The sequence below is a fragment of the Populus trichocarpa genome, chromosome 5, assembly GCF_000002775.5.
Source record: "Populus trichocarpa isolate Nisqually-1 chromosome 5, P.trichocarpa_v4.1, whole genome shotgun sequence".
Classification (NCBI taxonomy): Eukaryota; Viridiplantae; Streptophyta; class Magnoliopsida; order Malpighiales; family Salicaceae; genus Populus; species Populus trichocarpa.
The window spans coordinates 2,920,902-2,945,574 of NC_037289.2; the positions used below are offsets into that span (position 1 = coordinate 2,920,902).

The 24,673-nt window shown below is 35.3% G+C and overlaps 5 protein-coding genes across 9 annotated transcripts; 2 read left to right on the plus strand and 3 right to left on the minus strand.

The window, feature by feature from the left end:
- Nucleotides 1–455: 455 nt before the first annotated feature.
- LOC18098899 (putative pentatricopeptide repeat-containing protein At1g12700, mitochondrial) lies at nt 456–8,314 on the minus strand. Of its 3 annotated transcripts, none has more exons than XM_052452974.1 (2): nt 6,341–8,314; nt 456–652 (listed from the first exon to the last, which is right to left on the minus strand). In XM_052452974.1, exon 1 carries the CDS (start codon nt 8,194–8,196, stop codon nt 6,358–6,360), a length of 1,839 nt encoding a protein of 612 aa, XP_052308934.1. In that variant the 5' UTR covers nt 8,197–8,314; the 3' UTR covers nt 456–652; nt 6,341–6,357. The 3 variants fall into 3 exon arrangements, 2 of the variants coding, with proteins under 2 accessions (XP_052308934.1, XP_052308933.1); XR_008059239.1 differs by lacking the exon at nt 456–652 and adding an exon at nt 6,091–6,144 and having other exon boundaries at nt 6,271–8,314; XM_052452973.1 differs by lacking the exon at nt 456–652 and adding an exon at nt 6,091–6,144 and having other exon boundaries at nt 6,316–8,314.
- On the minus strand, nt 708–1,396 carry LOC18098898 (pentatricopeptide repeat-containing protein At1g12775, mitochondrial). The gene is made up of 3 exons (XM_024601304.1): nt 1,261–1,396; nt 1,026–1,159; nt 708–962 (listed from the first exon to the last, which is right to left on the minus strand). The coding sequence occupies exons 1-3, from the start codon at nt 1,394–1,396 to the stop codon at nt 708–710; spliced, it is 525 nt and encodes a 174-aa protein (XP_024457072.1).
- LOC127905338 (putative pentatricopeptide repeat-containing protein At1g12700, mitochondrial) lies at nt 1,839–4,851 on the minus strand. Its single transcript, XM_052452971.1, has 2 exons — nt 2,903–4,851; nt 1,839–2,109 (listed from the first exon to the last, which is right to left on the minus strand). The coding sequence occupies exons 1-2, from the start codon at nt 4,831–4,833 to the stop codon at nt 2,106–2,108; spliced, it is 1,935 nt and encodes a 644-aa protein (XP_052308931.1). The 5' UTR covers nt 4,834–4,851; the 3' UTR covers nt 1,839–2,105.
- Nucleotides 8,315–9,392: 1,078 nt separating the features above from the next.
- On the plus strand, nt 9,393–11,478 carry LOC18098900 (uncharacterized). Its single transcript, XM_006382661.3, has 2 exons — nt 9,393–9,833; nt 10,554–11,478. Exons 1-2 carry the CDS (start codon nt 9,490–9,492, stop codon nt 11,206–11,208), a joined length of 999 nt encoding a protein of 332 aa, XP_006382723.1. The 5' UTR covers nt 9,393–9,489; the 3' UTR covers nt 11,209–11,478.
- A 3,732-nt stretch (nt 11,479–15,210) lies between these two features.
- Nucleotides 15,211–24,569, plus strand: LOC18098902 (uncharacterized). Of its 3 annotated transcripts, XM_006382663.3 has the most exons (19): nt 15,211–15,452; nt 16,453–16,562; nt 17,425–17,583; nt 18,019–18,084; nt 18,208–18,297; nt 18,481–18,780; nt 19,109–19,206; nt 19,542–19,577; nt 19,693–19,813; nt 19,917–20,153; nt 20,443–20,538; nt 20,694–20,759; nt 20,960–20,998; nt 21,085–21,219; nt 21,722–22,083; nt 22,303–22,396; nt 23,058–23,246; nt 23,625–23,746; nt 24,074–24,569. In XM_006382663.3, exons 2-18 carry the CDS (start codon nt 16,464–16,466, stop codon nt 23,721–23,723), a joined length of 2,286 nt encoding a protein of 761 aa, XP_006382725.1. In that variant the 5' UTR covers nt 15,211–15,452; nt 16,453–16,463; the 3' UTR covers nt 23,724–23,746; nt 24,074–24,569. The 3 variants fall into 3 exon arrangements, with proteins under 3 accessions (XP_006382725.1, XP_024457523.2, XP_024457524.1); XM_024601755.2 differs by lacking the exon at nt 24,074–24,569 and having other exon boundaries at nt 15,272–15,452; nt 23,058–23,316; XM_024601756.2 differs by lacking the exons at nt 18,019–18,084; nt 18,208–18,297 and having other exon boundaries at nt 15,273–15,452.
- The last annotated feature ends 104 nt before the right edge of the window (nt 24,570–24,673 follow it).

Consider the following 24,673-nt stretch of genomic DNA (forward strand, 5'->3'; position numbering starts at 1 on the left):
GCTGCTGATGCTTTAGAGTCCTACCCTTTTCAAGAAAACTGTTAAAACTGTAGGATCTCATGATGATGGCAACCGAGGTATCCTCCACCATCACTGTGTGTGTTCTAAAACTGTAGATTCTCTGGATAAATGAGACTATGCTTACCGATTCTCTCTACAGAAAGATTGCCAGCCTTGTCACCCACACATTCATATCAGCTCCAATAAAACCTGTTGTAACTTGGATAATAGAACATGATTAAGAGAACCCTCGAGCTCACCTTTTTGAATCATTGCTTTGTTAAGATTAGTAGAGGTCACAATGTTAGATGCAAACTCAAAACTTGAAATACCTATTTTAAGTAAGAAAATTCATCACATAGAGGAAAACAAGACTGGCTATGGTACACTGTACTTTAAACACATAGATTCAAGTCAACATACAATGCAAGGTGAGCTCTATTGCCAAAAACAGATCCATGGAAGTCACCATAAATGTTATAGACCATTCACTAAAGTTCAAGAACTGAGTACTGTGATAACTTACAAGAGGTGGTCACCATAAAAGTTAACTTACAAGAGGTAGTCACCATAAAAGTTACAGATCATTCACTAAAGTTGAAGAATTGAGTATTGTGATAACTCACAAGAGGGACAGCAACCTACAACAGCACTTGAATAGGAAAATTTCACTTCATTTTCCTACCTTGAGAGCTTCCACGCATAAATCAGCTTATGATTTCATCACGAGATTCCAGATCTAATAACATCTGAAATGTAGATGAATCTGCCGAGAATCTTTTACCAACCATTTCATCAATAAGTCGTATAGCAGTTGATGAGTCCTGATTTTGAAGAAATCCTTGAATGATAACATTATAAGAGCAACTATCCGGCAAGAAGCCCTCGTCTTTCATTTTTCGAAACAATTTGTATGCTTCATCTGACTGCCCTTCTCTAGGAAGTCCCTTGATCATGACATTCTATGTCCATACAGTAGGTCATATTCCATCCATAGAAAGCTTGGAAAATAGTTCCTTTGCAACTTCAAGCTTCCCAGCAATAAACATGCCTTGAATAAGAATATTATCAACGACGATATTAGGTTCTATTTTCCTCTTTTGCATTTCCTTAAGCAGTTGTAATGCCTCATCTAAATGTCCATGTTTGCAGAAGCTATCTAGCAAAATTGAGTAAGTCATCAATCTGGAAGAAGGCTAGAACAACACATCAACTTGAAAAGTTTTAGAGCTTCTTGAGGTCTCCCTACGTGGCACAGACCTTGCATAACAGTGCTGTAAGTGACAGTATTAGGAGTCAATTCTGTTTCAGACATTTCAGCAAGAAGAGATTTTCCATCGTTCATCCTTCTACTCTTGCAATATCCATTGATCAAAGATGCTGCAACTATGTACATCAGGTGCACAACCCTTGCCAACCATGATGGCAAACATATTTTTGGCCTCTTTCATTTGGCTTCGTAAACAGTATCCATCTATCAAAGCATTATAAGTGCAAACATTTGGCCCTGCACCTTTTTCGGTCAATCCATCTATCAAAGCATTATAAGTGCAAATATTTGGCTCTGCACCTACCAAAAAGTAAATTTTGATGCCTGGTAAGCAGTTGGGCCAGGCATCCTACTAAGCAGTAGGGCCAGGCATCAAGACTCCCCCATATAGCTCTCACGCCCACATCCCAGGGAGGCGAGAACTTCTAATTGTCAGTATAGAGGAGTTAAAATCGTAAATTCGGGATTAGAATATTCCAAGACACCACACCTAATCGTACTTTACTCCGCTGCAGCAAAATTATCTTTAACCAGTAGAAGTTTGCATCAATAGAGCTTCGGCTTACCCTTGTTCTCAATCTACTGATTTTTCAATTAAACAAATGGGTTCAGTTGATTTAAAAAGATTCCACATTTTAATGAAAAGTTCTTTCCAACTAACTACATTCAGCTTTTAAGATCAATCGATGCCCCTCTGGACTTGGCAGGGGGGCATAGATATGTTTCCAAGTATGTGAGGCCTTACGACATCTGAGTCCCCCTATGGGCCTGCCAACGGAGACATCAACTTGTGAGACATGAAGAGACAGAAAAAGAGAGCAGAACGAGCTGGATATTACCTGTTACAAACACCAATCACAAGCATAAAACTGTCACTGTTCTAAATCAAAAGCAGTTGCAATTAAAGGGTTTTGGTCCCAACTTCTCCAACATGAACTTGTGACAATACGCAATTAAGGGATTTGAATATAACATGTATGTATTGTAGTGCAGAAACTGTATAGCAGGACAAGAAGGACTGACATTGATTGCACGAAAGTAGCTCCCGTTTCACTGGTGCTATTAGGGTTTTACCGCAGCTCAGATGAACATAAACCAAAAACGCACTCTAGATTCTTCATTCCTAATCTCCAGAAGACGAAAAATTCCCAAAACAGTATCATGTAGGCCCATTTTTGTTAATGCTGTGTGTTTTCGAAATCTTTAAATTCTCTACATAGATGAGCTGAGCTATTCTACCTACAGCAAGTTTACAAGCCTTTTCAACAACACCATCCAAATCAGCTCCGATAAAACTTGGCTAATTGCACAAGATCATGAGAATCATCAGGTTCACATTTCTAACTCATTCCTTCATTAGGATTAGTACAAGTTACAACATTAGGTACAAATTCAAAATCTAAAATACCTAAAATAAGTTAGAAAATTTATAGCACTGAGGAAAATAAGACCAGTCATGATACGATATGTCAATTATACACAGATACATTCGTATCACACACAATAAGAGGTGAGTTTAGTGTCTAAACAAGACGCAAAAAAGTCACTACCAGGTGTTGCAAACCAGTCATTAAAGTTGACGACCCTCAATATGCACAGCAGCCAACAACAGGACTTGATAAGAAAACTCACTTCATTTTTCTATGTTGAGAGCTTCCACGCATAAATCGGCTTATGATTTCATCATGAGATTCCAGATCCAATAACATCTGAAATGTAGATGAATCCGCCGAGAATCTTTTACCAACCATTTCATCAATAAGTTGTACAGCAGCTGTTGAGTCCTGATTTTGAAGAAATCCTTGAATGATAACATTATAAGAGCAACTGTTCGGCAAGAAACCATCAACTTCCATTTTTCTAAACAATTCGTATGCTTCATTTGACAGCCCTTCTTTAAGAAGTCCCTTGATCATGACATTGTATGTCTGTACAGTAGGTTGAATTCCATCAGTAAAAAGCTTGGAAAATAGTTCCTTTGCAACTTCAAGCTTCCCAGCAATAAACATCCCCTCAATAATAATAGTATGAAGGACGATATCAGGCTCTATTTTCCTCTCTTGCATTGCCTTGAGCAGTTGTAATGCCTCATCCAAATGCCCATCATGTTTGCACAAGCCATCTAGCAAAATCGAGTAAGTCATCAAATTTGGAAGCAGGCCAGAAGAACACATCTCCTTGAAAAGCTTTTGAGCTTCTCGGGGTCTCCCTACTTGGCACATGCCATGCATAAGAGTGTTGTAAGTGACAGTATTAGGAGTCAATTCTTTTTCAGACATTTGAGTAAGTAATGCTTTTGCCTTATCCATCCTTCTACTCTTGCAATATCCATTGATCAAGATGCTGTAACTATGTACATCAGGTGCACAACCCTTGCCAACCATGATGTCAAGCACTTTGTGGGCCTCGTTCATTTGGTTTTGTAAACAATATCCATCCATCAAGGCACTGTAGGTGTAAACATTTGGCTCAACACCTTTTTCGGTCATCATTTCAAAGACGCACCGAGCTTCTAAAACCATCCCTTCTTTGCAGAGTCCATCAACCAAAATATTGAACGTCACTGTATCTGGCATAACATCCTTACCAACCATTTCTTTGAACAATCTAGTAGCTTCATTCAGTTGTCCTAAATTGCAGAAGCCATGGAGTATGGAGTTGTAAGTAAAAACATTTGGTGAAATGCCCCGATCCACCATCTTAGATAAGAAGTCCATGGCATCATTAAATAGCTTATCTTTGCAAAGGCTGTCTATGATTGTACTATATGTCACCACATCTGGCTTGCACCCATTTTGTTCCATCTTCTTGAACACGTGAACAGCCATATTTGTGTTGCCAGTTTTGCACAAACCATTGATTATAGTATTATAGCTAATTACATCAGGCTCATGCCCTCTCCGCACCATCTCATTAAACAACTCTGCAGCATCTTTAATCTTCTCCTCGTTGCAGAGCCCATTAATGAGTGTATTGAATGTGATAACATCAGGTTGAATACCCAGTTTGAACATCTTACTCAAGACAGAGACAGCAAAATGAGCATGGTTCAAGCGACAAAGAGAGTTAATCAATATATTGAGAGTATAATCATTGTGGGCAACTCCAAACAAATCAATTTGATCGCACAAAGAGACAACAGTGGAATACTGTTTGCTTTTGGCAAAGGACCCTAAGAATTTGCAAAATTCCACAACAGAAGGCCTAGGATTCATCCGGACCATGCTATAGAATGAAGCCAAGGCATCATCAATGCTAATGTTATTGGTAGTATTACTAACAAACCCACCATTTTTTTGAGGCAAAAAAGGATTATTTGTACAGGTAGAGGTGGTAATGTGGTGATGATTGAAGAATAAAGGAAAGATACCCATTTCCATATGATGTTGAGGGACCCGAATAGCAGAAGAAGCAATAGCTCTGAAAGCGCTATTTCGCATGAACATCATCGTTGTTTGGTTAAAAAGCTGCTGATCTCTCTCTCTCTCGCTCGCTGTTCCTTTGCCTCCTGTGAAGCTGGAGATGGTCGCAAACTTCACCGTCCAATTTCTCATGGTCAACATTTTTTCACTAATGGTTACCATTTGTAGGCCGAAATAATCGAATTTTAATATTAATAAATAATCGGCCTGGCCCAATTAATTAATAGAATGAGAGATATCTTGACAGGCCCTGTTCTTTGCCTTGAAAACGCTACATTTGGCATATCATAAATTTGCTGAATTTAACATTATTCTCTTCTCTTTTTTTTTTTCTAAAGCTAGGGGAATAAAAATTTAAAATTATTAGTTTTAAATATGTTACAAATAAAAAGGTATTTATTATGAAAAATATAGTAAATTTATTTCAATGCGTTATTTTCACATAAACTTAATAGCACATAGAGCACCATCATCTTGAACCTCAAATAGTTTTGATATTAAACAATCCCAATTTTTTTTTCTATATAATTATCTCCATTGTAAATTCCATATAATTAAATAAAAATATTTGAAAAATGCACCACGACACGAAATCAAATATTTGCTTAAATATCTATCTTTTATTTTTAACAAAAAAAAAAATTCAACTTCTCGCTATAATTTTTAATTAACATTAACTATTCTTTTTAAAAAAATAATCTGAATTATATATGCAAAATAATCAATCGAACACATAGGTTCCTCAGCCCATATCTAAAAATATGTACAAGGCCACCAAGCTTGCTCGTCGATAAAGGGCAAAAGCAGAAAGTCCAGATTAATTTGGATGGTTATTGACTGTGCATGCTTTCTCATCCAAAAAGTTCACTCGCGGCCTCAAAAGCAGTCACTTGCTCCTTTTCCACCTGTCAAGCAAATTTATGTTGAGATAAATTTCACAAATTAATACTTGAGAGCTTCTTCATACAAGAATGAGACTTCAGTGTTATAGAATCGAGGGCTTTCAGTCTTTCGGATAGAACTGAATGCATTTGAACTGTGAAAATGACCAAGTGCGTCTATAAGCGAGCATGCGTCAATATTTATTCATTCATGTACTACAGGGGCGCGAAAGAGCAGCAAACCTCATCAAAGAGCAGTCTGCATCAAGGGATATTATGCATTTGAATTATGAAAATCACAGAGGTAATTGATATACATCATTGTGTCGACATGATTGTGAATGGATATGAATCATGCGTGTGGTAATTGTGACAACGTGAGCAGCAAACATGCGTCAATTACCACTGTTATGATTACGAACTTGAATTGTGATAATATAGTGTCAGTTGATATACGTCAAGGGAGAATGAGCAGCAAACCTCATCAAGGAGAAGTGTTCATGGTGAACAGGAATAATGTTCAAACGTCCAGTTCACTGTTTTCAATGTATTTTCTTGGAAATTCAGGACCCTAACCAACCATGGAATTTCTGTTAGTAAGAAATTAAAAGATTTGAACAAACTATGTGTTTGCTGTGGTACAGATAATGGATAGCAGCACAAACAGGACAGAGCTTAATGTGAATGAAAGTGTTACCAGTCGAACAATAAAGTTGAAGAATTGAGTATTGTGATAACTCACAAGAGGGACAGCAACCTACGACAGCACTTGAATAGGAAAATTTCACTTCATTTTTCTACCTTGAGAGCTTCCACGCATAAACCGGCTTATGATTTCATCATGAGATTCCAGATCCAATAACATCTGAAATGTAGACGAATCTGCCGAGAATCTTTTACCAACCATTTCATCAATAAGTCGTATAGCAGTTGATGAGTCCTGATTTTGAAGAAATCCTTGAATGATAACATTATAAGAGCAACTGTTTGGCAAGAAGCCATCATCTTCCATTTTTCTAAACAATTCGTATGCTTCATCTGACAGCCCTTCTTTAAGCAGTCCCTTGATCATGATAGTGTATGTCCGTATAGTAGGTTGTATTCCATCTGCAAAAAGCTTGGAAAATAGTTCCTTTGCAACTTCAAGCTTCCCAGCAATAAACATGCCCTCAATAAGAATATTATAAAGGACTATATCAGGTTCTATTTTGCTCTCTTGCATTGACTTGAGCAGCTTTAATGCCTCATCCAAATGTCCATGTTTGCACAAGCCATCTAACAAAGTCGAGTAAGTCATCAAATCTGGAAGAAGGCCAGAAGAACACATCTCCTTAAAAAGATTTAGAGCTTCCTGAGGTCTCCCTACTTGGCACAGACCTTGCATAAGAGTGCTGTAAGTGACAGTATCAGGAGTCAATTCTTTTTCAGACATTTCAACAAGGAGTGATTTTGCCTCATCCAGCCTTCTTCTCTTGCAATATCCATTGATCAAGATGTTGTAACTATGTACAACAGGTGCACAACCCTTGTCAACCATGATGTCGAGCACCTTTTGGGCCTCATCCATTTGGTTATTTAAACAATATCCATCCATCAAGGCATTGTAGGTGTAAGCATTTGGCTCAGCGCCTTTTTTGGTCATCGCTTCAAAGACACACCGAGCTTCTGAAACCATCCCTTCTTTGCAGAGTCCATCAACCAAAATGGTGAAGGTCACTGTATTTGGCATAACATTCCTACCAACCATTTCATTGAACAATATGGTTGCTTCATTCAAATGTCCTAAACTGCAGAAACCGTGAAGAATCGTGCTGTAAGTAACAACATCTGGTGGAATGCCCCGGTCCACCATTTCAGATAATAAGTCCATGGCGTCATTAACTAGCGTATCTTTGCAAAGGCTGTCTATGATTGTAGTATACGCAACCAAGTTCGGCTTACAACCCTTTTCTTCCATCTTCCTGAGCAATTGAAGTGCCATACTTGTGTTGCCACTTTTGCACAAACCATTGATCACAGTACTATAGCTAATTACATCAGGCTGATGTCCTCTACGTACCATCTCATTAAACAATCCTACTGCTTCTTTAATCTCCCCCTCAATGCAGCGCCCATTAATAAGGGTATTGAATGTGATAGCATCAGGTTGAATACCCAGTTTGAACATCTTACCCAAAACAGAGATAGCAAAAACAACATGGTTCAAGCGACAAAGGCAGTTAATCAATATATTTAGAGAATAAACATTGTGGGTAACTCCAAACAAATCCATTTGATTGCACAAAGAGACAACAGTGGAATACTGTTTCTTTTTGGCAATTGACCCTAAGAATCTACCAAATTCCACAACAGAAGGCCTAGGATTCATGCGAAGCATGCGATAGAATGAAGCCAAGGCATCATCAATACTAATGCTATTATTACTAAGAAACCCACCATTGTTTTGAGGCAAGGAACGTTTCTTTGTACAAGTAGAAGTGGTGATGTGGTGATGATTGAAGAATAAGAAAGAAGGGAAATCAGGAAGAAAAAGATAAAAACCCATCTCCATATGTTGTTGAACGACCCAAATAGAAGAAGAAGCAGAAGCTTTAAAAGCGTTTTTCTGCATGAACATCAACATTGTTGGACTAAAAAGCTGGTGGTCTCTCGCACCCTCTCAGTCCTTTGCCTCCCTCGAAGCTGGAGATTGTAGCCAACTTCACTGTCTTCTTTCTCTTGTTCAACAGTATTTTCACTGATCAATAGATAATGAAGTGCGAAATAATGGAATTTCGATATTAATAAATAATCGGCCTACCCCGGTTTATACAATTTGGATTCAAAACGTTCTAAACTTAACAATCGGACCGGCCCAAATAATAGAAATCCAAAGTATCTTGACGAGCCCAGTTTTTTGCCTTGAAAAACTCTACATTTAGCATATCATTATGATGAATAAATTTGCTAAATTTAACATATTCCCTCTTTTGTTTTTTTTTACCAAAGCTAGTAAAATAAAATTTTAAAATTCTTAATTCTAAAGCATTTTTATAACTAGAGAGTACTTGTTTTCGGGCTGCAGTTGTACTGTACTTTTGAAAAAATTTAAATTTTTTTTAATTTTAAATTATTTTTTTGTAATTTTAGATCATGTGTTTGTATTAAAAATAAATTTAAATAAATAAATAAAATATTATTTTAATATATTTTAAAAAAAAACATTGAATAAGATAAACAAATAAATTTACTCTCTTTGGTTTGCATTCACACTAAGTATGTAATAAAGTTGGATGAACAAAATAATTGAATAATTAGTTGAAAAAAACAATATAAAATTATTTGAAAAAACCAAATTGAGATATCAAATTAAAAAAAAAATTAAAATTTCTTTTAAAAAATTAGTTTGATTCGATTTCAGTTTTGAGTTTAAGAATTAAAAAAATCCAAACCAAATAAAAAATAATAATTAAAAAAAAACACATTACATTACATAGACGCAGTTGAAAAATTCAAAATTTCTATCTAAAATATTCATATACTAATTATGTTTTTTCAAAAAAAAAAAAACTAAACCGATGATCATTTAGTTAGGTTTGGTTCAAAATAAAATAAAAAATCATGAAAAAACTTGATTAAAATCTCAATTTATCATCTGTTCAAGACTTTTCTTTTCCAAATTTTATCCTTGTGGATGCTCATGTAATTATGACAAAATGCAAGCACCTAACTTGCAAAACACAAAAACCAAATTCAATCCCAATTCCAAAAAACGACACAACATGCTCATAAAGGAAACCAACATATCATGGTCCCTCAAACGACACAAGACACACATAAAAAAACAAAAAAAAAACAATAATTTCATTTTCATAAAAAATCAAGCAAGTAGTAGAGAGAAAGAGAGGGAGAGGAACGAAAGAGAGGGAGAGAAAGAATGGCATTATCAACAGTAACATATTCACCAGCACAAAAGGGAATAGTAATTTCAATTCCAACGTTAGTTCTTTCAGTTTTGATAGCAGCAATAATGTTATTCTTTCTCCTGTCTTCTCTCTCTACATGTTCTTGTCCCTCTTCTTTGCAAAGCTTTAATGATAATAACAATGGTGGAGATGGGCTTGGCGAGGTTGATAGAAAAGAAAGAATATCAGCTACAGAAGAGGATATTGAATGGATTAAAGATCAGATCCAAGCTAATGGTTTACATATGCAAGATAATGTTCTTCGTAAAGGGATTAATCCTCGTACTAGAGCTCAACAGTTACAAGATCTTATCCAGTAAGTAACTCTCTTTTATGTTTTTATATGGTTTTTTGAGTGCTGGGTTTTGTTTGTTTTAGATGGTTGTGTATTGGGTGTTGATAAAGTTTAGATTCTTGGATCTTGGGTGGTGTTTTTACGGATGATTGTGCTTTGGGTGTTGAAAAAGTTGGGATTTTTAAGGGTCATGTGCGTGTTGGTGTATTTGGGCTGTTATGAAACAGTACTTTTATTTGGACATGTTTGAAGATGAAAGGTGCTGCGTTTTTATCTGTTTAATCCTGCAAACTCGGAACCATGAGAGCCTGTTTGTGTGGATGTGAGTCAACTTTTTGCTGTTGATGGCTCATTGTGTCGGTGCTCCATTGCTTTGCTTGCAAATGTATTGTTAATTGTTTCGTTGCACTTAACCTATTTTTGGTAGAATGGATTGGAAAGTAATTGATGAAGTGGAAGGAGGAAATGATGTTCCTGTGATGGAAAGAAGTGGGAATCATTTGAACACATCCAATGTGAAGTATTTTATTTGATCTGAGAGTAAAGAGTTTTTCTTCCCGCAATTTCTAAGTGCAGTGTTGTAACTTTTTGTTGTTAATGTTACCGGCTCCCTCCGGATTCGAAACTGACAATGTCTTCGAATGTTAGTGCATGTATTCGCAAACTTAGATATTCGTATCTTGTTCATTTTAATTTCAGGGCACATGAATGATTTTGAATTGATCTGTCTCCCTTTTTCAGGTTCAAGGGCATATCACATTATGAAGGGCCAGAGTCAGATAATCACACCGCACTCCCATGTCCTGGTGAGCTACTTGTGGAAGAGCACCATAGCAACTATGGGGAGCCCTGGGCAGGTGGACGGGATGTGTTTGAGTTCCTTGCTGAGTCTAGCCGCCTATCACCCAACTCACGTGTGCTTGAGATTGGGTGCGGAACTCTCCGTGTTGGCTCACATTTTATTCGTTATCTCAGCCCTGAGCACTACCACTGTCTTGAAAGAGATGAGCTCTCTCTGATGGCTGCATTCAGATATGAACTTCCTTCTCAGGGTCTTTTACACAAGCGTCCTCTGATTGTGCGAGGTGAAGACATGGATTTCTCCAAGTTTGGTTCTCGAGTGGTGTATGATTTGATATATGCTAGTGCTGTGTTTCTTCATATGCCTGATAAGCTTGTCTGGGTTGGACTAGAAAGATTAGTGAGCAAGCTGAAGCCTTATGATGGCCGAATCTTCGTGTCACATAATATGAAGTTCTGCTCAAGATTGGGAGGTGAGGAATGCACTAAGAGGTTGACCAGTTTGGGACTTGAGTATCTTGGAAAGCATACACATGATAGCTTGCTTTTTAATCACTATGAAATTTGGTTCGAGTTTAGGCGTTCCAAAGCTTAGAGAGTGCAGAATAGAATAGGCTTCTTGGTTTTGGTTGTAGGCAATTCGGATGCAAGAATGGAGCCTCCAAGTTGTATACTTGTTTTGTTGCTTCTGTTCACTTCATCTTCAACATCCAGTTGATAACAGCAAGAAAAAAAAATAGAGAGAGAGGATCAATGACCTTGCTGGCTTTTGTTTGGCTTGAACTTCAGTTTGATGATGGAGTGGGGGTATTTTAATCACTGACTAATGGATTGATGATGGAGTGGGGATATTTTAATCACTGAACTTCAGTTTGATGATGGGGTGCGGTGCACTGACAAGTGGTTTATGTTTTTTAAGAATTAAATTTAAGAAGAAAACTATGATAAGATTGGCTTTAATTGTAAAAAAATCGGTAAAAAAATGACCTCGGCTCAAAATTACGCCAAGAAATTCAATTAATTATCTCACTACACTTGGAGCTTCTTCATACAAGAATGAGACTTCAGTTGAGCGGTTATAGATAGAATTGAAAGCATTTAAATTGTGAAAATGACCAAGTGTGTCGATAAGCATACACGCATCAATATTTATTGATATTCGTTAAGGGAAAAAGAGCAGCAAAGCTCATCAAAGAGAAGTCTGCATTTGAATTGTGAAAATCACAGAGGTAATTGATAAATGTCATTGTGTAACATGATTATGTATGGATATGAATCATGCATGTGGTAATTGTGTCAACTTGAGGCAGCAGACATGCGTCAATAACCACTGTTATGATTATGAATTTGAATTGTAAAAATATTGTGGCAATTGACACACGTAAAGGGAGAAAGAGCAGCAAACCTCGTCAAGCATAAGTGTTCATGGTGAACAAGATCTTGGAAGATACGTCCAAACTATCAGTTAGCTCTCTTCAACCTATATTCTTAGAAGTGCAGGCCCCTAACCAACCATGGAATTCCTGATAATAAGAAATTAAGGGATTTGAAGAAAAAAATGTGTTTGCTGTGGTACAGATAATGGATAGCTGCACAAAAACGACGGATCTTGATGTGCATGAAAGTGTTACTAGTTAAACAAAAAAGTTGAAGAACTGAGTATTGTGAGAACTCAAAAGAGGGACAGCAACCTACAACAGCACTTGAATAGGAAAATTTCACTTCATTTTCCTACCTTGAGAGCTCCCACGCATGAATCTGCTTATGATTTCATCATGAGATTCCAGATCCAACAACATCTGAAATGCAGACAAATCTGCCGAGAATCTTTTGCTAACCATTTCATGAACAAGTCGTATAGCGGTTGACGAGTCCCGATTTTGAAGAAATCCTTGAATGATAACATTATAAGACGAGCTGTCCTGCAAGAAGCCATCATCTTCCATTATAAACTTGAATAGATTCACATTATTTTATCCTTAATTTTTTATCAAATAAATAAGGATAATAAGATTCGAACTCGTGACCACTTGATCATCAAGGCTCTGATATCATGTCAAAGAACCAATTTAACTCAAAAATTTAAGCTGTTAGGTAAGATTCAGGATATGATTTATATTATTTTCTAATAAGAAAGGTTTCACCACCTTCGAGCACGGCAAAAAAACTCAGTAATTAGTTATTTTTTAAATGTTTTTTTTTATATATTAAAATAATATTTTTATTTTTAATATTAACATTTCTAAATTTATATTAAAATACAATGCTAAACGGGTGGAAGGCGAAGAAGTTGTCCATTCTAAAAACCAGCTCAGCTTCCATTCCAAAAACTATTAAAAAACAAAAATCATACAGGGATCGAAGTGATTAGGACAGAACGTGGTTAGAGCAAAGCACAGAAAATCCTTCCAGTCCTCGATCACATCGATGAAAGTCAAGGAATTAAAATAGCCTTTTTTTTTTAATCTAGTGATTTGTCAGTGTACCATGCTGCTATTCTAATGCGGACAAAATATCCTATTTGATATCTGTTTTAAATGTATTTAAAAAAAAATATTTTTTCTATATTTTTAGTTCATTTTAAGATATTAATGTTAAAAATAATTTTTTTTTAAATAAAAAAAATATTATTTTAATACATTTCCTAATAAAAATTACTTTTAAAAAACCGCTACCATGCTTATAAACACCCTATAATAAAAATTGAAAAGAGTAAAGAGGGAAGAAAGATAAAGCTTAGAATTAAAAGACAAGAAAAAAATTAGTTTTAATCCACTAAATAAAATATTTAATAATAATTAAATTAAACTCAATAAATAAAATCCAATATAATCTAAGAAGTAAAATATCAAATAATAAATAAATCAAACTTAACAAATAAAATTCAATAATATGTAATCATCTTAATATATTTTTTAAAATATGATTTAGTATATTATTATTTTTTGATATTTAAAAAAGATATTATTTAATATACATTAAATTTTAAATTTTAAATAATTATTTTTTACTGTACAATATATTGGCAATATCTGAAAATATCCACCCATATTAAAAAAATAATAATTCAACTCACGGAATGTCGGGAGCCACAAGGATAAGTATAATAGACTAGATCTTGTTTCGTGCAAAAGAGATCCTACACTTCGAATTTTTTAATGAAAAAAGTACGCTATGAAGGAATTGCTAATATTCTTTGATGTAAATTAATATATCGAACCAAAACAATTTATTAAATTCTTCAAAGCCGACATCCCTTGCAATGTGTAGTTAATTCTTATCCGGGTTATCAAATTAGATTTGATTTATATTTGCGTAGTTGTAGACTTGGTTTAAGGATTGATTCTGAAAAACAATTTAAGCCCGGGGTTAATTCCCGAGTCTTTAAATCAATATTTTTATTAAAATAATAATATATATTTTTTATTTTTTTGGTGTTAATTTGATTAGATATAGATTAAAATTGACGGAATTAATGGAGTCATTAAAAACAAATTATGCAAGCTAATTTTAACAAGTCAATATTTTTTCAGTTCAACTTAAAACTCGATCCGATTTAGATTTTAAATTATATATTTTTCAAATAAACCCGGTAATTATCTTAATAATTATACATATGAGTGAAAACTAATCGAAAAAAATATAATAAAGAAATTAAAATAAATAAAAAATTGAATGGTAATAAAATATGTGTTATTAGATATCATTTTCTAATTAAAATTTCTTAAAAAATCTGAATCCCACTTTAAAATAGAACTTGCAGACTAATCTGCAGTTTTGTTATGAATTTGGCCCGCTACAGCTACGTGCCCTTATATCCTCCACTTGGAGGATTTTTACTGTTTTAAAGTTTGGTAGTTATTTTTAAAACTATTTTTTATTTAAAAATATATAAAAATTAATATTTTTTTATTTTTTAAAATTATTTTTAATATTAATATATTAAAAAAATATAGCATCTCTTGCTGACAGTACAACATTTAAAAACCAACCCCTCCCTGTCCAGGCATTATGGTCGGCAATTAACACTTACCTATCATGACAACGATGTATAAATCATAATTACCAAAACCTCATACTAGGTTCTTTGAAAGTATAATAATTTTTAATTTTTGATATTTTTTAAAAATTATTAATTTAATAATATTTATAAAATATTTTACTCCATAATATCAAACACACTGAAAAAAAACTAATTATTTTTTTAATTATTTGATTATCTCGAAATAAAAAATAAATATAATTGAGACATTGATAATATATTCATTAATCAAAATATATAAATTCATTTCAAATTATAAAATATTTTATTTTTATACTTTTATAAAAATTTTTTAACCAAATACATTTATATTTTTTTATATTCATCTATCTTATTCCGACAAACTAACCGAACACAGCAACAACAGAAAGAACAAGTGTTGCATTTTCAATTAATATCATTGTTTTTTTTTTCATTTATTATATTAAGAAAAACCCTTCCAAGAAATAAATAAATAACCCTTTGAAACACACAACGGCGTCGTTTCTTTTAACCTTTTCAGTTATGTCATATATCATATAGATGATGCGGGGATTTAATTTTTACACAACACCTTGACTTCCTGTTTGTTGTTCCTGGTCAGAGAAACCACCCCACCCCCCCCCCCCCCCCCCCCAAAAAAAAAAAAGGTCTGTTTATACGATTTTCTTTTCTTTTTTCAGTTCCCAAATCTCTCCCTCTCTCTAAAAACAAACAAGAAACAATCGTCGTCGTCGTCGTTATCAAAACAATCGCTTCCTTCTAGGGTTTAATTGAATAAAAAAACTCACTAGAATCCATTCAATCACTTGCAACAGGTCAGTAACCAAGCCACTTCAATTCACAATTTCTCTCTTTTCTGTGCAATCGATTTTATTTGCTCTCCGCATTCTCTCCATCACTTTAGGGTATGGATCGTTGATTTTGTGTATCGCGAGGTTCAATTTGAATAAACTAGCTTAAGAAGATTTATTTATTTATTTTTTAATCGTAGCATTTAAATTTAGTATCGAGCGTATTAGGATTTGAGCTTAATGATGTTACTTTCGCGTATGCGTAGAATTGTGAAACGAAGCGTAGTTTTGTAGATTGTTAGTTTTTTTTTTTCTTTCCCAGACAAATGCGTGTGTGAGTGCGATTTGTATGTGGGAATGGTAACGTAGTAGGATATGTAGGGAGCAAGTTGCAATCCAAGGTGCAGGATTTGATTTATTGTCTTAATGAGTTCAATTTTAATCCCAGAATGATATTGTTTCGGTACCTTTATGGAATTGCTATGGGGATGAAAGTGATGGTTTTGTGTCCAAAAAAGCACGTTTGAATAGTGAAGTGGTTGTAGTCTCAGGTTTATGGTTTGGCTTACCGTTTGATGAATTTTATTTTATTTTCTGAATGAACTGGATGGTTGCTTGATTGGTGCATTGTGGCTGTTTCATCTGTTTCTGGGTATGTTTTTTGCTTGATTTATGTTAGGGTTTTTTACCTTTTTTTTTAATTTTTTTTATTGATGCGGTTTGTGGTTTGGACCTAAGGTATACCTGTGTAAGGAAAATTTAGTTTGTGTAACTCATGATTATTGTGAGAAAAGAGATTTGGTTAACATCTTAAACTGGCTACTTGGTAGGAAAAACTGTGGAAACATTCTGAAGGAATGTCTTTTCAGCTTTTTTCTTTTTTTTCTTTGATAGTTTTCTAAAAGGAAATAATAGTTGATTAATATGCACTTGTGCAAGTAGCTTGAAGGAATTAATGATATGTTTGTGACTTTTTTTTTTAAAAAAGAAATTGCTAATTAGCTTTGATTTATATCTCTCTTAGATATTGTTGCAATGCACCGCGTGGGTAGTGCAGGGAATACAACTAATTCTGTTCGCCCACGTAAAGAGAAGAGGCTAACATATGTGTTGAGTGATGCTGATGACACAAAGGTGAAGTGATCTTGTAGCTGTTCTGTTTTTTAATATTGAGTTTTGCTCAACATTTTGAGTATTTGAAGTGAATAAGTTGCTTTTTTCTAATTTTTTATGTGATTGCTTTATATGGAGTTATCATTGTCCACTTTGATGTTGTATAAGTGCCTACCACCTAACTTGCTTGCTTGATGATATTCCAGTGAAATCAACTTCATGTAGTTGATATTATCTACCATGCACAGTACTTGATGCTGTTTCTTAATACTTCTAAATGTTACAATGATCATTCAAGTCTTTGCATGGCATTCTTATACAGTGTTGACATTACCAACATGCTGTTTTTTCAAGTTTAATTTTGGGTAAACGATCGTATTCTCTGCTCATGTACCATGTCCAAATATTTGTACTGTATATTTGCTCTGACTCCTTATTGATGCTAATGTATTTATATTGCTCTTCCATTTTTATTTGGAATTTTTTGGTGTTGTGATTGGAACTACTTTTTTTTTTCCTTCTAGGCTGCTGTCTGTAATAAGTTGGTTTTATGCTTGATTTTGTTGTTTTAATGGACCAGAGTAAACTATATGAGTACAATGTACATGCTTTCCATGATTAAGTTGAATGTTATTATCTTGTCTAAAATTGAAATTCAGCCTTGAGTAATACTCATAAATGTTTGAAGTATCTGTAAGGGCATACAGTGTTAATATTTTCCAATAAAATAAAAAAAAGAATGGCATATTCTGTTTACAGAGACTCCATCTTCAATTCTGTGCTGCTTGATTTTCTTTAAACATATCAAATTTTGATGTACTTGTCACTTTAATTGGAGTCATGGATCCTAATACTACCTCTTTTGGGGATGTCTCTTTTGCAGCATTGTGCTGGCATAAACTGTCTGAAAGTGTTGAAGTCCACTGTATCTAATGGATGTGATTACCTCTTTACTGGGAGTCGTGATGGCACGCTGAAGAGATGGGCCATTTCTGAAGATTCCGCTACCTGCTCTGCCACATTTGAGTCACATGTTGATTGGGTACTCATTTAATCCTTTGTCAGTTTGTTCATTATTGTATCTGTTACCTATCAAGGATCTGGTTGGTGCTTCGTTGTTGCCTTCAATTATTGGATAATAGTTTTAGCTGATGTTTCTTGTCTTTTATGAGGTTTGAATTTGGGGGGAGAAAGTTTGATTTGATAATTTTCACCCTGAACGAATCTTCTAATCAATTATCAAATGTGAATGGGCAAGACTCCCTCACACTCCAAGTGTGCCAAACATGCAAACTTGATTTTTCATTGAATAAGCATTTAATATGGTGATTTAGAGTGCCCTCATCGTTTTAATTGTTCATTTTTCTTTGTGGAGTGGAACTATATATTATGTTGCTATTTTCTTGTGCCATAAACTTTTTTTTTGTGAATACCTAAGTTAAAATGGGATATATTTGGGGCATCCCTGGTTGTACAGGTAAATGATGCTGTCCTTGCTGGTGATAGCACCCTTGTCTCCTGCTCTTCGGACACTGCCCTCAAGGTTTTCCAGTTTTCTTAATTTTTGTTGGTTTTGTATTGAATGAGTTATTGGCTGTACACTTGTTGACTGAGCTTCGTATTGGTTAATTGCTGCTTCTTTTTTTTCTTTTGGGTGATATATCAGACATGGAATTGCTTATCTGATGGAACTTGTACCAAGACACTTCGTCAACACTCTGATTATGTTACTTGTCTGGCAGCAGCAGAAAAAAATGTAATTTCTGTGTCAAAATTTTTGTGGATCTTATTAACGCATGGATGAAACGTTCCAGTTAGTGCATCTTGCTATCTTAAGATGTATAGTCAATTTAGTAGAATCATGCTTGAATCCATAGTTCTATGATCTTAATATCATTGGAGTCATTTTCTGATCCTGTTTTAGTGTCCTGCATTTTAGAGCAATATTGTTGCCTCTGGTGGCCTTGGTGGGGAAGTTTTCATATGGGATGTGGAAGCTGCACTTACTCCTGTGTCAAAGTCTGGTGATGCAATGGAAGATGATTATTTAAATGGTGTAAATGGTTCTACCAATTCATTGCCCATGACAAGTTTGCGAACCATTAGTTCAAGCAACAGCATTTCTGTGCACACGACTCAGGGGTATGTACCAATTGGTGCCAAAGGCCATAAGGAGTCAGTCTATGCATTGGCAATGAATGATAGTGGAACCCGTCTTGTCTCTGGTGGGATTGAGAAGGTATATTAGTAAATTCGGATATGATAGTCGTTTCTTGGTTTTTTTATGTTCTGATAATTCCATAGCTTTTGTGGGGAAGGGGAATTTGAACTTGGAGCCTTCCTGTCTCAGGAGAGGTGTACCATTAGGCTTATGACTCTGTGGTAGATATTTCGGTCATTTGTGTATGCTTACCTCTTTAAGCTGGTGTCCAGCAGACACATGAGATGATGGAAAGAGCATACATGCTTGTTCTCTGGACACATATGCTTTGATCATTTAATAGCTTGCAAAGATACTGGCTTATTGTTAGCAAGAGATGATTTATCTTTTGTCCTCATTCCTCAAGGTTGTCCGTGTTTGGGACCCCCGAACTGGTTCGAAGGCTATGAAGCTAAGAGGGCATACTGATAACATTAGAGCTCTGCTTCTGGATTCTACTGGCAGGTTGGTTGAATGGTTCTGCAGCTATCAAGTTTGTTTGCATAATTTTTCTTGTTAAGAATTAAATTTTGGATCAAATCTGGCATAGAGATTGCAATGCTTGCATGCATATGTGCTGTATGCATTCATACTGCCCTTGAATATCTCATAAAAGTAATTTGTAAAGGCCTTTACAAATTATGTCTGTTTCTTGATAGCTCAGGGAGTGTATGGGCTGCTCTTGTATCATTCCACACCAACTGCTCGTTTATGTAGCAAATTTAATTGGATATTTCTTCCATTTTATTTTTGTTTCAATACTGTTTCCTGATAGCATATTTTCCATTTTACTTTTGTAGGTATTGCTTATCAGGCTCTTCTGATTCTATGATCAGGTGGATATCTTGCTCCTTTTTCTTTCTCACTCCGATCCTTCCATCTAGTAGCCATCATTTCATTAATAAAAATGTACAAGACCTTGTACTGAATAGTTCATGGATTGTCTTGTAGGCTGTGGGACCTTGGCATGCAGCGGTGTGTGCATTCATATGCTGTGCATACAGATTCGGTTTGGGCACTTGCCAGCACTCCAACATTCAGCCATGTATACAGTGGTGGAAGGGACCTTTCTGTGAGTAGTTTTGCCTGTGAAATCTATATAATTAATTTCCATAGTTTTTAGTGTTATTTTTGGTGCCCAGATTTTTGATACCCAATTCTGTTTATACCATCAGTTGTACTTGACAGACTTGGCAACACGAGAGAGTCTTTTGCTTTGCAAAAAAGAGCACCCCATTTTGCAGTTGGCATTACATGATGACAGTATATGGGTTGCGACCACAGATTCGTCGGTTCATAGATGGCCTGCTGAAGCGCACAACCCTCAAAAGGTCTTTGAAAGAGGCGGTTCATTCTTGGCTGGTAATCTTTCCTTTTCAAGGGCAAGGGTTTCTTTAGAAGGATCGATTCCAGTAAGTAATGCTCATAGCCTTTTACAAGCAAGTGATGCTATTGCATGTAATAAGTTGTTTGTCATCAAGTCATCCCATTTAATGTCCTACATCTAATTTTAATTTTTTGTTAATTTTTGAACTGGAGAGAATTAATATCCAGTGACTACAAAAAGGTTTCTTATAGTCTGAATTATGTTGTGTTCTGTTGCAGATTTTCCCTTGGGCTTGATGTAATTGCTGTGTTTTTTTTGTTTTTTTTTATGGCGCCTTTTCTTTGTATTATTTAATGCACTGCACTTTTCTATAGGTGCCAGTCTATAAAGAACCAACCTTAACGATTCCTGGAACTTCAGCAATAGTGCAGCATGAAATTTTAAATAATAGAAGGCATGTCTTGACCAAGGTATGCATGGTACTTTTGGCCATATTTATTAAAATATACAGGGAATCACCAAAATGTTCTCTTTTCTTTATTATTATTATTATTATTTTTTGGGAGTGGGGGGTGGTTTAGCCATTGGAGTTCTATGAAACTTACCTGTCATACCTGTTTGGAAGGACACTGCTGGTTCGGTGAAGCTGTGGGAGATCACAAGGGGCATTGTAATTGAGGACTATGGGAAGGTCACATCTCTATTTCCCTTTCCTTTTGTGTGAATTGTTGATTACATCCTTGCAATAGTGCATATCTGCTCCCTGGAAGGGGAGGTAGTTGCCCTATCATATGGTGTACTAATTATGCCATCTATATGCATGTATAAAATTGGGTTTCAAGTTTGGCATAATACAGGCATTATCCATATTTTCATTTTGACATTTTCCAGGTGTCCTTTGAGGAGAGAAAGGAACAATTATTTGAAATGGTATGATTATAAGGTCTTTTTCTGCTGTATATTGGTGCTGCATGGAAATTTTGGTGGATCTTACTGTTGATCCTTTTACATTCCAGGTCAGCATTCCTGCATGGTTCACTGTGGATACCAGGCTTGGAAGCTTGTCTGTTCATTTGGACACACCCCAGTGCTTTTCTGCTGAGATGTATTCAGCAGATCTTAACATAGTTGGGAAACCTGAGGATGACAAGGTAAAACAGTAAAACTTTTGTACATGTATGGGTTGGGAAAATGTTTTAAAATGGAACCTGTTGATTCTCAATTTTACACGAGTGTTAATAAGTTAGAATTTTTGCTTCACTTGAGAACGAGTTGAACATATATGTTATCCTAGTGAACTAGTTTATTCTTTTGAAAGAATCAAATGCTTTAAATGTTTGAAGCTGTTCAGTGAGTGCCTCTTGATTATAAATTGAAATGACCGACGTCTCACTGTGCAGGTCCCCAAAACTCACATTAGTATGTGCTATGCCTCTAAGAAGTGTAGAAATAAAATCATTTTGGCATGGTTCTACTTTAGCAAACAATCTTCTTTAGATGTAATAAATGGTGATTAAACTGCAGCATAACAATTTGTTCATGGTAGAAGCCAATTGCTATTCTTGTCAACAGTTTGTTTTCAACATTGATAAAGAAGAATCTTTCTAAATCACTTGAATTATACTCATAATGGCACTTATTCATGATCTGCAGGTTAATTTAGCTCGTGAAACCCTTAAAGGTTTGTTGGCTCATTGGTTGGCCAAGCGAAGGCAAAGACTTGGATCCCAAGCTTCAGCTAATGGAGATGTTTTATCTGGAAAGGATATTGCTCCTAGAAGTCTTGCCCATTCTAGAGTTGATGTAGATGGTGGTGCTGAAAATGACTCCATGGTTTATCCTCCATTTGAATTTTCAACAGTTTCCCCTCCTTCAGTGGTTACTGAGGGCTCTCAAGGAGGTCCATGGAGAAAGAAAATTACTGATTTAGATGGAAGTGAAGACGAGAAGGACTTCCCTTGGTGGTGTTTGGATTGTGTGTTGAACAATCGCCTACCTCCAAGAGAAAACACCAAGTAATTTTTTTTCTTGTTTTCACTGAATTCTAATTGCACTTGCAAGTCACGGGGAAGCATTCTGATCAACTTTTGAGATTTTGTTCTTTAATATTTATGCTTCCTATTGGGCTCTCTAAGCTATGTTAACAATCAATATGCTAATGTGCTCAAGTATTTCTCATTTTAAGTGTATTTCTATTTCAGCAGATAATAAAGAAAGTGATTAAATTTCTGCAGGTGCAGCTTTTATTTGCATCCATGCGAAGGTTCAGCTTTTCAGATTCTCACACAAGGCAAATTAAGTGCTCCTCGCATCCTGAGAATACATAAAGTAAGTTGGATTCAGCAAGGAAGAAAAGTTTTGCATGCATGTATGATCTGGAAATATTTCACAATATTCATGTGATGCGGGGCTGGAATTATTTATACATTGCTAAAAGAAGATTTCTGACATTATATTCTCATGAATGTTTCTTTGTCAATGTTTTGGACTTTCACATTCCTGTTCAACTCCTGCTTTCTAAAATACAAATTGATGACTTGATTAAGTCTGATTGATGCATTTGGATGCAACTCTGGATTTCAGCTACAATATCTGCAGATGAATTAAAAATATTTAATGCATCAAGAAATGGTAGTCAATTGGCTTTTGTTGATGTTGTCTAGCAGACTAGCATGTGATATTCCTGCATGATGAGTTTTTTTCTGATCTTATTCCATAAATCATGGATATGCTAAGCTTCTGTTTCAAAATTTGTTTATATTCTTAAATTTCATGTTTCTGAAGGTCAAAAGTGTAACTCTCTCATTCCTCAGTGGAAATGCATTGATATTGCACCATTGATCTGGTCAAATTATAGCTTAGTTGCTGTCAAAAAGAAATAAGATGTGAAATGAATCCTGAGTTAGAAGCTGTTTTGCCAGTGTATTTTCTGTGATAATGCTGAAGAATCCATTTTTACTATCTGGGTTTTACTAACATTTTTGTGCAGGTTGTCAATTATGTTGTAGAAAAGATGGTCCTTGACAAACCACTTGATAATGTGAATACTGATGGAACATTTGCTCCTGGACTTGGAGGACACTTGCAACATTCAGTGGTTGGAGATGGATCTTTCCGACCTGGAGTGAAGCCTTGGCAAAAGCTTAAGCCTTCCATAGAGATATTGTGCAATAATCAGGTCCTTTTAATTTTCATTTTTAGAGGAAATCCACTCAAAAGCACAAAATTTGCATAATAAGGCTCTTCAGGTAAACAAATGTAATCACCAAATGTGGCTCACACTATGATTTTGGATTCATCAGTTTTTTAAATGTTACTTCTATCTTTGGCTGGACATTTCTGCATAATATATCCATGAGCGGTGAATGTCCAAGAGCACATCATCCTTTTAAAATGAGTTGTAAAGGTTCAAACAAGAATCACATATTGTATGAGAAGAAAAGTGGGCAATGTATAAGAACAACCATTTGCTGTTCTTATTTCTCTTTTACATGCTCTTTCTTTCTTTACTCTATTTTGTTTGTCTATTTTCTCAAGGAAAGCCTGTCTTTTCTAGGTCTTATCCCCAGACATGAGCTTAGCTACGGTGCGAGCTTACATATGGAAGAAACCTGAGGATCTGATCCTCAATTACAGATTAGCTCAGGGAAGGTGATTCCATACAATTTTTGAGAGCAGGTGAGTATTGACTTGTTCTCTTAGTCTGGGTTTATCCTCCCAAACTCTTACCTTTCCCCCTTGAGTCGAAATTTATGTGATGCATCTTTCAATATTTGTGAGTTTTCCCTGAATTTTATAGCTTGAAAAAAGGAAAGGAAGTCAGATTATGTTGACAATAGGATGTGTTAAAAACTGCGGGAAATTTTATTTTTCTCCAGAATTTATATTTGATTGCATTCTGAAAGGCTACTTTTGAACATGCTGAGTCAGTATATTCATTTGGTGTATATATGGAGCACAAACAAAATATCATTTTTCAGGCTATTATTATTTATTGGGTCACAGGTTGGCTTGGCTTGTGGTGATCGAAATCATGTGCATGTGTAAGATATTGGGGAATACATTGATTCTTCGTGGGGTACATCACTTGTAAGGACGTATCCAATTGGATCCTTGTAAATTTGGGAAATCAATCAATTGCTGAATCCATGGCGTTTCTCCAAACTTGCTGAGAAGATCCTGTTTCACATTTTCCTTTGTTGGACACATGGTATATAAATTTTGAACTTTGTCTAGCAGTCATGCAAGCTTTTATGGTTGGACATTGCCAAGTTGTAGGGCAAGTCTTCTTGTGGAAATAGAGAGATTTGTGACGGGTGGAGAATTAACCAGAAGCATCCTAGGAACTGTCCCAAGTGGTGCCATGCTAGAGTTATGATGTCGAAAGCATTGTAGATTTGTATTGTTGGGTACAATACCTAGCCATAGAAACACTGTTATGAAAACGGTCCTTTTCTTTTCTCCTTTTGGAAATAATACAGTTCCCATTTTTTTTTTCCAACTAGTCATTCTATTTATGTGCCTATAATTTTTGCCCCGTGTCTGCATTTTCATAAAGAAATTTATTTGGTGCTGGTAAACAAAATCATGTACAGGGGAAACTAG